The sequence below is a fragment of the Giraffa tippelskirchi genome, chromosome 3 (assembly GCF_054371585.1).
Source record: "Giraffa tippelskirchi isolate mGirTip1 chromosome 3, T2T-mGirTip1v1.2.pri, whole genome shotgun sequence".
Lineage (NCBI taxonomy): Eukaryota > Metazoa > Chordata > Mammalia > Artiodactyla > Giraffidae > Giraffa > Giraffa tippelskirchi.
The window spans coordinates 21,149,985-21,163,949 of record NC_137277.1 but is presented as its reverse complement, the minus strand read 5'-3'; the positions used below and the strand labels follow the sequence as shown (position 1 = coordinate 21,163,949).

The 13,965-nt window shown below is 38.8% G+C and overlaps 1 protein-coding gene and 1 pseudogene across 1 annotated transcript; both read right to left on the bottom strand.

The window, feature by feature from the left end:
* Positions 1-275: 275 nt before the first annotated feature.
* LOC145541859 (uncharacterized) lies at positions 276-1,037 on the bottom strand (annotated as a pseudogene).
* A 7,949-nt stretch (positions 1,038-8,986) lies between these two features.
* LOC145541860 (uncharacterized) lies at positions 8,987-9,604 on the bottom strand. Its single transcript, XM_081579460.1, has one exon. The coding sequence runs from the start codon at positions 9,602-9,604 to the stop codon at positions 8,987-8,989; it is 618 nt and encodes a 205-aa protein (XP_081435586.1).
* Positions 9,605-13,965: the final 4,361 nt, after the last annotated feature.

The window sequence follows — 13,965 nt, the reverse complement described above, 5'->3', positions numbered from 1 at the left end:
GCATGGTGAAGGTGAAGATCCTGATTTCTGAGTCAAATCAGAGACCAACACTATCAAGGATGCAGGAAGCAGGAACATGACCCACACATAAGAAAAAGAGAATTAAGGTAAATTCCTTCACACTCCATCAAGTTGATTCTAAGATTTTTAAACAGGGAGATGAATAACATAAATTTGGTGATAGAAGCAACATTCGGAAGTAAAATTTGTTCTGAAATGCCAAATCAGGTAATAAGATTGTTGATTTGTGAGATAGTGATTTTTTAGCAAAGTGATCAGCAGCAGGAAGGCTGGCAGCAGCTGGACACACAGCTGGGACAGCAGCAGGTGGTCCTACAGCAGGTGGTCTGACAGCAGACAGGGCGACTGCAAGGCTGGCAGCAGCTGGATCCACAGCTCTGGTCTTGACACCCAGGCAGGCAGCAGCACGTGGGGTGGTAGCAGGTTCTACGGCAGTACACAGGTGCAGAGCGAGCTGGCTGGCAGCAAGACTGACAGCAGTTAGAACCACCACAGGTTTGTCCACAGCTGCTGGATCTGACCACCAGGTGGGCTGTGCAGGTGGGCTGACAGCAGGTGGTCACACAAGTAGGTTTGCAGCAGGTGGTTTCAGTGGTTTGACAGCAAGTTTGGGGGCAGGAGGGCTGGCAGCAGCTGGACTCAGAGCAGGTGGGCTGGCAGCAGGTGGTCGCACAAATAGGCTTGAGGCAGGTGGTCCTGCAGCAGGTGGTCTGACAGCAGGCAGGGTGACAGCAAGGCTGGCAGCAGCTGGACCCACAGCACGTGGGCTGGCAGCAGGTGGTCACACAGGTAGGCTTGCAGCAGGTAGTCCTACAGCAGGTGGGCTGGCAGCAGGTGGTCACACAAATAGGTTGGCAGCAGGTGGTTTGTCAGCAAGTTGGGGGGCAGCAGGAGTGGCAGCAGCTGGACCCACAAGAGCTGGATCCATTACAGGTGGGCTGGAAGCATATGGTCTTACAGCAGGTGGTCCTGCAGCAGGTAGGCTGGCGGCAACGGGCGCAGCAGGAGTGGGTCATGTTCTCAGGGTGGTGTGTGGGTTCTTGTTCAGAGGTGAGTTTCTCAGATTCTGATTACTTCTTCAATTCTTGTACTTTTATATACTGGGCTCCCAGGGTGTGAACCAATAAGCAGATGTTTCCTTATTGTTGTTTGCCTTGTTTCCCATAGTTAGTGAAGGGATTGTATATGAGGAAGTTGTTTCCTAGATGTTATGAACCTTTTAAAAGTGTTTCTAATTGATAATAATTCATAGAATTTTTCCTCAGATAAAAAGAAGCTGATCTCATCATACATATTGTTCCTGCTCAGTCATAGTGTGATCATGTGATATAGTTCTAGCTGGCCTGGAAGGGTTATAGCAGTTGTCCTTCTCCAGCTTTGGTCCTTTTGCTATATAGAAACTGGGAAGTTCCTCTGTGGTGAGGGGCATAATGGCTGACATCTTCACAATGACAAATTGAATCCATGTCAGAGTCCAAATCTGTTTACCTACAAAAGCCTGATTCTAGACCACTACAGGCATCCCTGGTACCCCCTACAGCCACCCCCTGCCATGTATCCTAGTTCTATCACAGTTAGATGGTGTCCGGCATAATCCCTTTCGCATGGCAAAGCAGAATCAAAACGGTTGAGTAGAAGCAGAAGCCGTACACTGGGACTGAGAAAGTTTCAGTACTTTACATTTTGGGTGATCAATAGTCCTGATTTATCCAGGACAGAGGAGTTTCCCTGGATGTGGCTCCTTCAGTGACCCACTGAATAATTGGGGCAATTCTCAGCAAACCAGGGAGAGCTGGTGACTCTAGTCCTATCCTTGTTTATTAACAGAGTCGATGACCTCATCTTAATGATAACATCTTCATCATTGTAATCTTTCTTTTTATTGTCCTTTCTTCCATCTTTCCTTCCTTCTTCCTTCAGTCCTTCCTTTCCTTCTTCCCTCCATCTTTCCTTTCCTTCTTTCTTTCTCTCCTTCTCTCTCTCTTTTCCTTTTTTTCTTTTAATGATAGAATTGAATTAGTTAATACCTAATCTATTTTTAGAGTTCTAACATGCTTAAACATGTTTTAGTTATACCATTTATTTGAAAAGCAAATGATAAAATGAAAATTATTAATTTCCAAGCTCACAGATTATTACAAGAATGAACAAACCCTTGTCAATACCAGCAGGTTAAGAAATAGAAGTTAACCTTGTTTCCTCGAAATTATATCCCCTCAGTCATCCCAAAAGGTTGCTAAATGCTCTGTTGACTTACAACTCTGTAAGTTAGCTCTGACTTTTTTTTAACTTTTATATAAATGAAAGAATATAGAATTGACTTCCTTTTACATTATGATTGTGAGACTGAACAATGTAATTATTTGTAATTTATCCATTGTCATTGTTGTATAATCTTCCATTGTGTTAATATGACACTATTTGTTGACTGTCCTGATAAACATGTAGGCTTTCTATAATTTGGGGACTATTAAAAAAGAATGCTTGTTTAAATTTTTTGTACAGATTTTTTTGGTAAACACATATAAACATCTGTTTGGATATAAACCTAGGGGTAGGTTTCTTATAGAATTGCTTGATCAAATGTTTATTCTGTTCTCTGTAGAGGTCTTACCTATCTTTCATTTGACTTATTCCTAGATATGCTCATTTCTATGCCATTCTGTATATTATAATTGAAATTTTTCAACTGCTTTGACATATAAAAATGGACTTATGTATGTTGACCTTGTACTCAAGCTCCTTTATTATTTTTAATAGCTTAGCAATAGGTTTTTTGAAATTTTACATGCACAATCACATCATCTACAGGTGACTACAGCTTTATTCATTTCCTAGCAGCCTTTTTAATTGAAATATAGTTGATATACAATATTGTGTTACTTTCAGGTGTACAGCAAAGTGATTCAGTTATATATATGTTTATATGTTTATTAAGATTATTTTACACTAGGGTTATTGCAAGTTATTAACTACTATTTCCTGTATTATGCAGTAAATCTTTGTTGCTTATCTATTTTATATATAGAAGTGTGTATCTTGTTAATCCCATACTTCTTTTTTTTTATTTTTATAAATTTATTTATTTTAGTTGGGGGCTAATTACTTTACAATATTGTAATAAGTTTTTGCCAAAAATTGACATGAATCAGCCATGGGTTTACATGTGTTCCCCTTCCTGGACCCCCCACCCACCTCCCTCCCCATCCCATCCCTCTGGGTCATCCCATTGCCCCGGCCCTGAGCCCTTGTCTCATGCATCGAACATGGAATGGTGTTCTGTTTCACATATGCTAATATACATGCTTCAATGCTATTCTCCCAGAACGTCCCACCCTCACCTTCTCCCTCAGAGTCCATAAAATTGTTCTATGCATCTGTGTCTCTTATTCTGTCTCGCATATAGGGTTATCGTTACCATCTTTCAAATTCCATATATATGCATTAGTATACTGTATTGTTGTTTTTCTTTCTGGCTTACTTCACTCTGTATAATGGGCTCCAGTTTCATCCATCTCAGTAGAACCGATTCAAATGTATTTTTTTTAATGGCTGAGTAATATTCCATTGTATATATGTAATTTATCCCTCCTCCTCTCTCTTTCCTCTTCAGTAACCAAAGCTTTGTTTTCTATGTCTGTCTCTGTTTTCTATATAGATTCATTTGTATTAATATTGTGTTTTAGATTCTACAGTAAGTGATATCATATGATGTTTGACTTTAACTGCACTTAGTATGATATTCTATAGGTCCATTCACATTGCTGCAAATGGCAATATTTAATTCTTTTTAATGGTTGAGTATACCACATCTTCTTTACCTATTCATCTGATGATGGACACCCAGGTTGCTTCCGTGTCTTGGCTATTGTAAATAGTGTCATAACACTTATCTTGTAAATTTTTTTTTATCTTGTAAAATTTTTTTCCTTCCCTAGACCACTAGGCCTAGGTAGGCTCTGCAGTACAATGTTGAACAGAATGGTCAGAAGGATATCTTTGTATATTCTCTGTAGGAGTGACAGCTCTCAGTATTTCACAATTCAACAGGAAGCTTTCTCTTTCTTTGTAGATGGTTTCCAACAGAATAACTAGAATTTTTCTATTCCTTACGCTGAAGTATTCTGTACTGGAGATGTGCTGAAATTTCTAAAATGCTTTTTGTTTACCTGTTGAGATTCTCTTACAGTTATTCTCTTGTTTTTTCAATGAATATGATTTTAAAATATTGATTAACATTCAAATGTTAAACCAACCTTGTAATTATGAAAACAATTTAACATGGTTATGATCATATGTATATGGCACTGAATTTTATTTACTTATATTCTGTTTAAAATACACTATACATGCTCTAATTGTATCCCACAAATTCGTTCTTTTTTTTTTTTGCTTTATTTCTTCCATCTTCTTTACATAAGTCAGCCCTAAATATAGTAATGTTTTCTCCTCTTATTGTGACCCAATTTGAACATGATGTGACCTCCCTATTGATATTTCTGAAGGTACTTTCACGCCTCATAAGATTAATTTACAAGGAGAAGAGTTTGAGGAACAACAGTTCTCTTTTATAAAGATACACTAGACTATCCCACAAGTTACTTCCAGGTATATACAACATGGGCAGAATTCCAAGAAGAAATGTAACCAAATGGCTGAGCTTTGTTATCTACTTTGAACAGAGGCATCTAATTCCTCTTTTCTGAAGTTAATAATTGGTCATTTTACACTATATATTGTTTTATTCTGAGAACTTAAGTGAGGAATTTTCTTTAACCCTAAACTCAAATTTTAGGACAAGGAAATTGCTGTAGAATATTAAGTATCAGCACATCTCATTGAAGAGAATCTGGGGTGGAGGATAGTGGTATTGATGGATCAGAAATAAGAAGCTGGTTATATCAGATTATATCACCCTTATGGGCAGAAAGCAAAGAAGAACTAAAGAGCCTCTTGATGAAAGTGAAAGAGGAGAGTGAAAAAGTTGGCTTAAAACTCAACATTCAGAAAACTGAGATCATGGCATCTGGTCCCATCACTTCATGGCAAATAGTTGGGGAAACAATGGAAACAGTGAGAGAATTTATTTGGGGGGCTCCAAAATCACTACAGGTGGTGACTGCAGCCTTGGAATTAAAATATGCTTGCTCCTTGGAAGAAAAGTTATGACCAACCTAGACAGCGTATTGAAAAGCAGAGACATTACTTTGCCAACAAAGGTCCATCTAGTCAAGGCTGTGGTTTTTCTAATAGTCATGGATGGATGTGAGAATTGGACTATAAAGAAAGCTGAGTGCCAAAGAATTGATGCTTTTGAACTGTGGTGTTGGAGGAGACTCTTGAGAGTCCCTTGGACAGCAAGGAGATCCAACCAGTACATCCTAAAGGAAATCAGTCCTGAATATTCACTGGAAGGACTGATGCTGAAGCTGAAACTCTAATACTTTGGCCACCTGATGCGAAGAACTGACTCACTGGAAAGGACCCTGATGCTGGGAAAGATTGAAGGTGGGAGAAGAAGGGGACAACAGAGGATGAGATGGTTGGATGGCATCACCGACTCAATGGACATGAGTTTGAGTAAACTCCAGGAGTTGGTGATAGACAGGGAGGCCTGGCATGCTGCACTCTATGGGGTCACAAAGAGTTGGACACAACTTAGTGAACTGAACTCAACTGTATTAGATTATTATCTGATCAATAAAGATGCAAAATGTGAAAGCCTATGCAACTTTATAAGCAAACCATCTCCAATGAGTTTTACGTTTGTATTTTGAAAGAGATTGAAAATTGTTATCTAAAAGTATACTTAGATTTCTATGACATATAACAAATCATGATGGGCTCTTAAATATTATAACAGAAATGAACCCAAAGGAAGTTTACACTAACGTATCAGAAATAACACAATTTGGGGACAAAATAGGTATAAAACCTTTCAAAGAGAAATGTGAAAGAGGCAACATTAGGCAAAGAAGATATAAGACTATCGTGCAGATCTGACAAAACATTGGTCAACCCAAAGGAAATATTCAGAGCAAAGATAGTCATTAACAAGTGCCATGCTGGGAAGAAAAGTTCAAGCCCTAGTTCTCCCATGATGTTCAGCTTTTAGCTAGGAAGAACATGGCCTTAACTCTAAATCTGATGCAGATCTTAAACTTGCTAACAATTGGAGCCTATCAGCTACCTGCACCCCTTGCAGCAGAAGAACATCTCGTGACACGCAAAGTGAGAACCATAATAGAAACAAAGGCCAAATGTGAGGCCCTAAAAATACCTCTCCTCCAGACTAAAGTATTAATTAGAAGCATATCCATGAAGAAGAGCAGAGTTTTGTGCTCCCTCAAAGAATTAAAAAATACAGGGTGTTAGTTTCCAGCACAACTTCATTTGGTTACCAGTCTAACCCCTTCAAAAACCTAGTCAAACATGGTATACAATTAAGCAATAACTTGACTAAATCAACTGACAGCCCCATTAACACCTATTTTGCCAGAAGTGGAATTTATTGCAATGGCTCAACACATTTTGACATTAAAAGCAGTGGGAAAGAAATACTTCCAACGAAGACTATGAGTGGTACACATGGTCATAAATCCTTTTCATAGAAAAAGTAACCTCAGGAAATGACATTCATTGTCTGTTTGCGAGTGATGAAAGATTTGACTGATTGGTTTGAAGCTTAAAAGGAGAAAGATGGAAGATTAGAAGTAAAAAGATTTGGACTAAATAAATAAAATAAAATAAACAGATTTGGAGAAGTACCATAAAGATGGAATTAGGTGTGGGCAGAAAGTGTTTCCCTTTCTTTCCACATCAATGCCCACCAGAGGGTATCCACCATTTGGGAGGCACTCATAAGAATAGCCAATAGCATCTCCCTCCTCCGATACTCCCACACTTGCACAATAGTCCATAAACAAAGTAGTAGTTTGGGCAAGGATAGAGGCTTTGTGTGGACCCAACTGCTTGGGTTCCTTCTCACCATGGCTGACTCTGCTGAATGTGCTGTCAGTCAGCAGCAGAAGTTGATATTGAGCCCTTAATATGGGAGCATCCTTTATGGAAATTAACCAAGCCACAGGGGGTAAGTTTTCTATATAGAACCACTTCCATATTGGGAAAAGCACCTTACTAAGTTTGATGCACCTTTTCTGTATGGATTTGTCTTCCTTGTGAGCAGTTCTATCACCAGTTTGCAGTATTATTGTCATGGAATCCAACATCACTTTGAATCTTAGGGCCCACATTATAGTCAAAAAGTGAACATTCAGCAGTGTGGTGCCATTTGAGGTGGGACTTTTGAAAGATTACTAGATTTGGATGTGCTTATTAAAGACAAGTGTTCTTGTCTAGTGTTCTTGTTTAGTGATCAGCAGAGCTCTCTTACTCTCTCCCTCCCTCTGTCTTTGGAAAATACAGCAATAAAGCAGCCATCTGTAAGCCAGGAAGAATGACCAATCAGACACCTAATCTACTAGCACCTACCTTGGATTTCACCACCTTGGGAACTGTAATAAATAAATGTAGGTTGCTAGTGCCTCCCAGAATGATAGCGACATCCAATCACAGACCTTGAATATTGTGCTCAGAACAATTTCCACATTACAGATGTGCATCTCTGTGTCTAAAGGTTCTCTTCACACAGCAGTAGAAAATCGAAGTCTTTGCATATCGTGGTGAGAAAAACATTCAAGCAATGATTCTATAGAGTTGTTTTTAAAGACCCCAGCTCCTTTGTTCATCAAATAGGATAATTCTAAAGTGTATGCTTTACATAATTCCTGATCCTTTCCTCTCAGATCTAAGCTTCAGTTGCAAAATGTGATACCAGCTTCACACATTCCCTTGCCTTCATCATTTCCTCAATTTTCTACAAGTGTGATGTGCATATCCTAAATAAACTATGCTCATTCAAATTTTTTCCTCAGGATATTTTGTCTGAGAGAACAAATTATGGCTTTAATTTACCTATCTCAATCTTAGACAAATTTTAGACAAAACTAGACAGCATATTAAAAAGCAGAGACATCACTTTGCCAACAAAGTTCCAAGAGACTCTTAAGACAGCAAGGAGATCAAAACAGTCAATCCTGCATTTCAGGAAATTGATAAGGGAAGGACTTTGTAAACAGACATCATCTATTACGTACGAGGTATTTCTTATTTCTTTCATTGTTAAAGTATAAACTCAATTGCACAACTTACTCATCCTCAGTACTCAACATCATTGCTATTTATATTGATCTTAAATATAGATGCCTCTGAGCTGGAGCAGAAGAATTTTCCCTGGAACTGAGCTTGTCCATGATTAGCTGCATGGTATTTCACAGTGGAATTTCTCATTTAAAAATGTATTAAATAATTCATGGTGTGCTGTTTCTACTTCAGGTTATATAACGCACATGGTGTGCAATAAGAATATACATTTGTGTATCAGGAATGCTGTGTAATAAAACAAAACCAATATGGAGTGAATTATGGAATAGAATTTATTAAGAAACACATATAGAAGACGCTTGCATCTAGGAAGAAAATTCAAAATGATCATAAGGAAGAAATCAGGGTGCAAGAACCCTAAGTACATTGATAAAGAAAATATGTTAATGAAGATTATGTTCAGGTGCAGAAACCTGTAAAAATATTCAGAGGGTTTGTTTTCATAGGTTGCTTAGAATGCCTAGGCAGTAGGTTCTGACATCAGAGTCAGTGCCCAGACAACCTCCATAAAAAGGATACATGAAGCTGGCACATAATCCACGTATAGGAAAAGAAGAGAATGATGGGAAGCCCTCTGCACTCCATCGAGTTGACTCACAAGCTCTAAACAGCAGATGAGTAACAGAAATTCAGGTAGAGCATGCCAGTTGTCAGCAAAGTCTAGGAAGTGATTTCATCCCCCAAATAGCAAGCCGTTTAACTGATGGTATTGTGTGGGGACTGGGGATCTTTGGCAAGGTGATCAGCAGCAAGAAGGCTGGCAGCAGCTGGACCCAGCGCAGGTTTGTCCACAGCTGCTGCTAGGCCCACAGCAGGTGGGCTGACAGCATGTGGTCACATAAGTAGGTTTGCAGCAGGTAGTCCTGCAGCAGGTCCTTTGGCAGCAGACAGGATGGCAGCAAGGCTGGCTGGACCCACAGCAGCTAGACTCACAGCAGGGTTTGCTGTAACAAGTGGGCTGATAGTAGATGGTCACACAAATAGGTTTGCAGCAGGTGGTCTGACAGCAGACAGGGCGGCTGCAAGGCTGGCAGCAGCTGAATCCACATTCCTGGGCTAGGCACCCAGGCAGGCAGCAGCATGTGGGGTGGCAGCAGATTCTGTGGCAGTACACAGGTGCACAGCAAGCTGGCTGGCAGCAAGGCTGGCCACAGATGGACCCAGTGAAGGTTTGTCCACAGCTGCTGGACCCACAGCAAGTGGGCTGACAGCAGGTGGTCACACAAGAAGGTTTGTGGCAGGTGGTCCTACAGCAGGTGGTTTCGCTAGTTTGATAGCATGTTTGGGGGCAGGAGGGCTGGCAGCAGGTGGATTCACAGCAGGTGGGCTGACAGCACAGGGAGCAGCAGGAGTGGGTCATTGTGTCTGTGATGGAGGGTGGACTCCTATTCAGAGATGAGTTTCTCAGATTCTGATGACTCCTTCTGTTCTGGGGCTTTTATACCCTGGACCCCCAACGTTGAGACCAATAAGCAGGACTTTCCTGCTTCTTGTTTGTGGTCTTTTTGTAGTTTTGCATAATTGTCATAGAGGAAGTTGTTCTCTTAGTGTTTTACAGAGAGGCCTCTGTAAATTAGCGTTTGATCTTTTTCTTTATTGGGTCTAGTACTTAAGAAGCTTTCCTAGAAATGAAAAAGTCAGGAATCAGCAGCAGCAGCATTTCTGGTCATGAGGCATCATCTGATCATGCGGTAGTTCCTGCTGGCTCTGTGAAGATCAGAACTGTTCTCCCTTCTCAGCTTTGTTCCTTTGGCTCTACTTAGACTGGGACATGCCTCAAAACGGTCAGGATGCTGATGTATTCTGTGATGAATAAAGCCTGCTTGAGTACAACTCTGATCCCATAGAAAGTCAGATTCAAGACTTTCACATGTGTTTATATTTGGGGCAACTTAATGATTCCCAATTTTATCAGAGACATTTAGGTAGAGGATGGTTTGCACAATGTTTATTATTTGAAAATCAGCACCAAAGCAGGAGACTAGAGGCAAAAACAGTACACTGGGTTTTGGACAACATCATCTTATAAGTGTTCCATCTCTATTTTATAGCTGGGTCAGTGTTCTGAGGTGAGATATTTCAACTAATACATACATTTTTTTTTTTTACAAGTTGAGGCAAATAGGTTAGATAACGTGATAGCCAAGATATATTTCAATTTGGTGATTTATATATTTCAACACGTGGACTGTGTGACACGTAATTTCTTAAATTTTTTTTCTACCCCATCCTCTCCCTATTCTGGTTACAAATGTAGGAGTGTTATAATTGCCATGTCACAGGGATAGCTTCCCTGGTGGCTGAGATGGTTAAGAATCTGCCTTCAATGTAAGAGACCCATGTTGGATCTCTGGGTTGGAAAGATCCCCTGGAGAAGAGCATGGCAACCCACTCCAGTATTCTTGACTGGAGAATCCCATGGACAGAGGAGCTTTGCGGGCTACAGTCCATGGGGTTGCAAAGAGTTGGACATGACTGAGTGACTAACATTTTCACTTTTCAGAGAAAGCATATAGTCAACAATAGTAAAAGGAATAAAACAGCTTTTCAACATTTCACGACCAGCAGTATTACCTGCTCTCCTGATATTCTGAGCTTTCTAAATTCCACTGTTTTGTATCTTGCCTGTTTTTTACTTTTTTTTAGCTTTTTTATTTTGTATTGGGGTATAGACAATTAACAATATTGTGAAAGTTTCAGGTGAACAATGAAGGGACTCAGCCATACATATACAGGTATACATTCACCCCCAAGTCCCCCTCCCACCCAGGCAGCCACATAACGTTGAACAGAGTTCCATGTGCTATTCAGTAGGTCCTTGCTGGTTATCCATTTGAAATATAGCAGCATGGACATGAAAGTCCCAAACTCCCTGTCTCTTCCCACTGGCAACGTAAGTTCATTTTCTAAGTCTGTGAGTCTCTTTCTGTTTTCTAAGTTCTTGTGTATCATTTCCTTTTAGCTTCAACATATAAAGGATGTCATACAGTATTTCCCCCTCTCTATCTGCCTTATTTCACTCAGTATGATACTCTAGGTCCACCCGTGTTGCTGCAAATGGCATTATTTCATTCTTTTTAATGCCGGAGTAATATTCCATTCTATATTTGTACCACATCTTCTTTACCCATTCCTCTGTTGATGGACATTTAGGTTGAGTCCATGCGTTGGCTATTGTAAATAATGCTGCAATGAACATTGAGGTGCATGTATCCTTTCAAATCATTTATTTTCTCCAGACATATGCCCAGAAGTGGGATTGCAGGTCAGATGGTAGCTCTGTTTTTATTTTTTTAAGGGACCTTCATACTGTTCTCCAGAGTGGCTATACCAATTTACATTCCCCCTGACAGTCTAGGAGGGTTCCCTTCTCTCCACATCCTCTCCAGAATTTATTGTTTGAGAATTTTTGAAGACAGCCATTCTGGCTGGTGTGAAGTGATATCTCATTGTAGCTTTGATTTGCATTTCTCTAATAATTAGCAATGGTGAACATCTTTTCATGTGCCTGTTGGCCATCTGTATATCTTCTTTGGAGAAATATCTATTTAGGTCTTCTGTTCATTTTTTGAGTGGGTTGTTTGTTTTGATGCTGCTAAGTGTCATGAGCTGTTTGTAAATTTTGGAGACTAATCCTTTATCAGTCACATCATTTGTAAATATTTTCTCCCAATCTTTGGATTGTCTTTTCTTTTTGTTTATTGTTTCCTTTGCTGAGCAAAAGCTTTTGAGTTTGAGTAAGTTCCATTTGTTTATTTTTGTTTTTATTTTCATTATTCTGGGAGATGAATGAAAAATATGTTGCTGTGATTATGTCAGAGAGTGTTCTGCCTCTAGAAGTTTTATAGTGTCAAATCTCACGTTTAGGTCTTTAACCCATTTAGAGCTTATATTTGTGTATTCTATTTTCATTTTTTTACATGTGGCTGTCCAGTTTTCCCAGAACTACTTACTGAAGAGACTGTCTTTTCAACATTGTGTGGTCTTGCTTCCTTTGTCATAGATTAATTGGCCATAGGTGAATGGAGTTATTTCCGAGTTTTCTATCCTGTTCCACTGATCTATATCTGTATTTGTGCCAGTACCATACTGTTTTGATGACTGTAGCTTTGTAGTATAGTCTGAAGTTAGGGAGCCTGATTCCTCCAGCTCCGTTTTTCTTTCTCAAGATTGCTTTCGCTATTTGGGGTCTTTTGTGTCTCCATAGAAATTTTGATATTTTTTCTTATTCTAGTTCTGTGGAAAATGCCACATAATTTGATAGGGATTGCATTGAATCTGTAGATTGCCTTGGGCAGTATTGTCATTTTGATGATATTGGTTTTTCTAATCCACAAACATAGTTTATCTTTCCATCTGTTTACATCTTCTTTGATTTCTTTCATCAGCACCTTATAGTTATGGGAGTACAGGTCTTTTGTCTCCTTTAGGTAGGTCTATTCTTAGGTATTTTTTGTTGTTGTTGTTTTTGATGCAGTGGTAAGTGGAATTGTTTCTTGAATTTTTCTTTTTGATCTTTTGTTTTTAGTGTATAGAAATGTAACAAACTTCTGTGTATTAATTTTGTAACCTGCAACTTTACCAAATTCATTGATGTGGTCTAGTAGTTTTCTGATGGCATCTTTAGGATCTTCTATGTATAGTATTATGTCATCTGCAAATGGTAACAGTTTAACTTCTTCTTTTCCAATTTGGATTCCCTTTACTTCTTTTTCTTCTCCAACTGCTATAGCTAGGACTTATAAAACTATGTTGAATAAAAGCAGTGAGAGTGGACATCCTTGTCTTGTTCCTAATCTTAGAGGGAATGCTTTCAGCTTTTCACCATTGAGTATGATGCTTCTTGCTTGTTTTTTAAAATTGAAGTATAAGTGACATGTAACTTTCAGTAAGTACTGTACATACAAATGAGCTCCATTCTGAGAGGATGTTCATAAGTCCAATTTGTTCATAAGTCCAACAATGTTAGCCTAGGTACTCAACTAACACATTCAGCAATATAATTCTGTACTGTAATAGGTTTATAATATTTTTCACATGAATAATACATAAAAACAAACACAAAAAATAAAGAAAACATTTTAATCTTACCATACAGCACCTTGAAAAGTACAATAGCTTGCATAGGAACACATTTGCATCTTTGAACATTCACAACTTGATGGTTCATATATAGGGAACTTACTGTATATTATTTCAGGTATACAGCATAATGATTCAATATTTGTATATATTGCCAAATGATCACCACATAAGTCTAGTTAACCTTTATCATTATCCATAGTTACAAATTTTTGGTGTGATGAGAACTCATACTATCTACACTCTTAGTAACTTTAAAATAAGCAATTGAGTATTATTAACTACAGTCACTATGTTATACATTACATTCCTCATGCCTCTGATGAGATACATTCTCTCTATACCCATTTTGTTGACAGCTTTTTATCATAAATCAAAGTCAAATTTTGTCATAGCTCTATTTGCATCTATTGAGATGATATATGATTTTATCTTTCATTTTGTTAATAAGGTGTATCACATTGATTGTGTTATAGTTGCTGAACCATCCTGAGTCTATGGAATAAATCCCACTTAATCATGGTGTCTGATATTTTTACTGTGTTACTGAATCCAGTTTGCTAATGTTCTGTTAAGGACTTTTGTATCTATGTTCATCAGATTTTCCCTTCTTGCAGCATTCTTTCCACTGTTTGTATC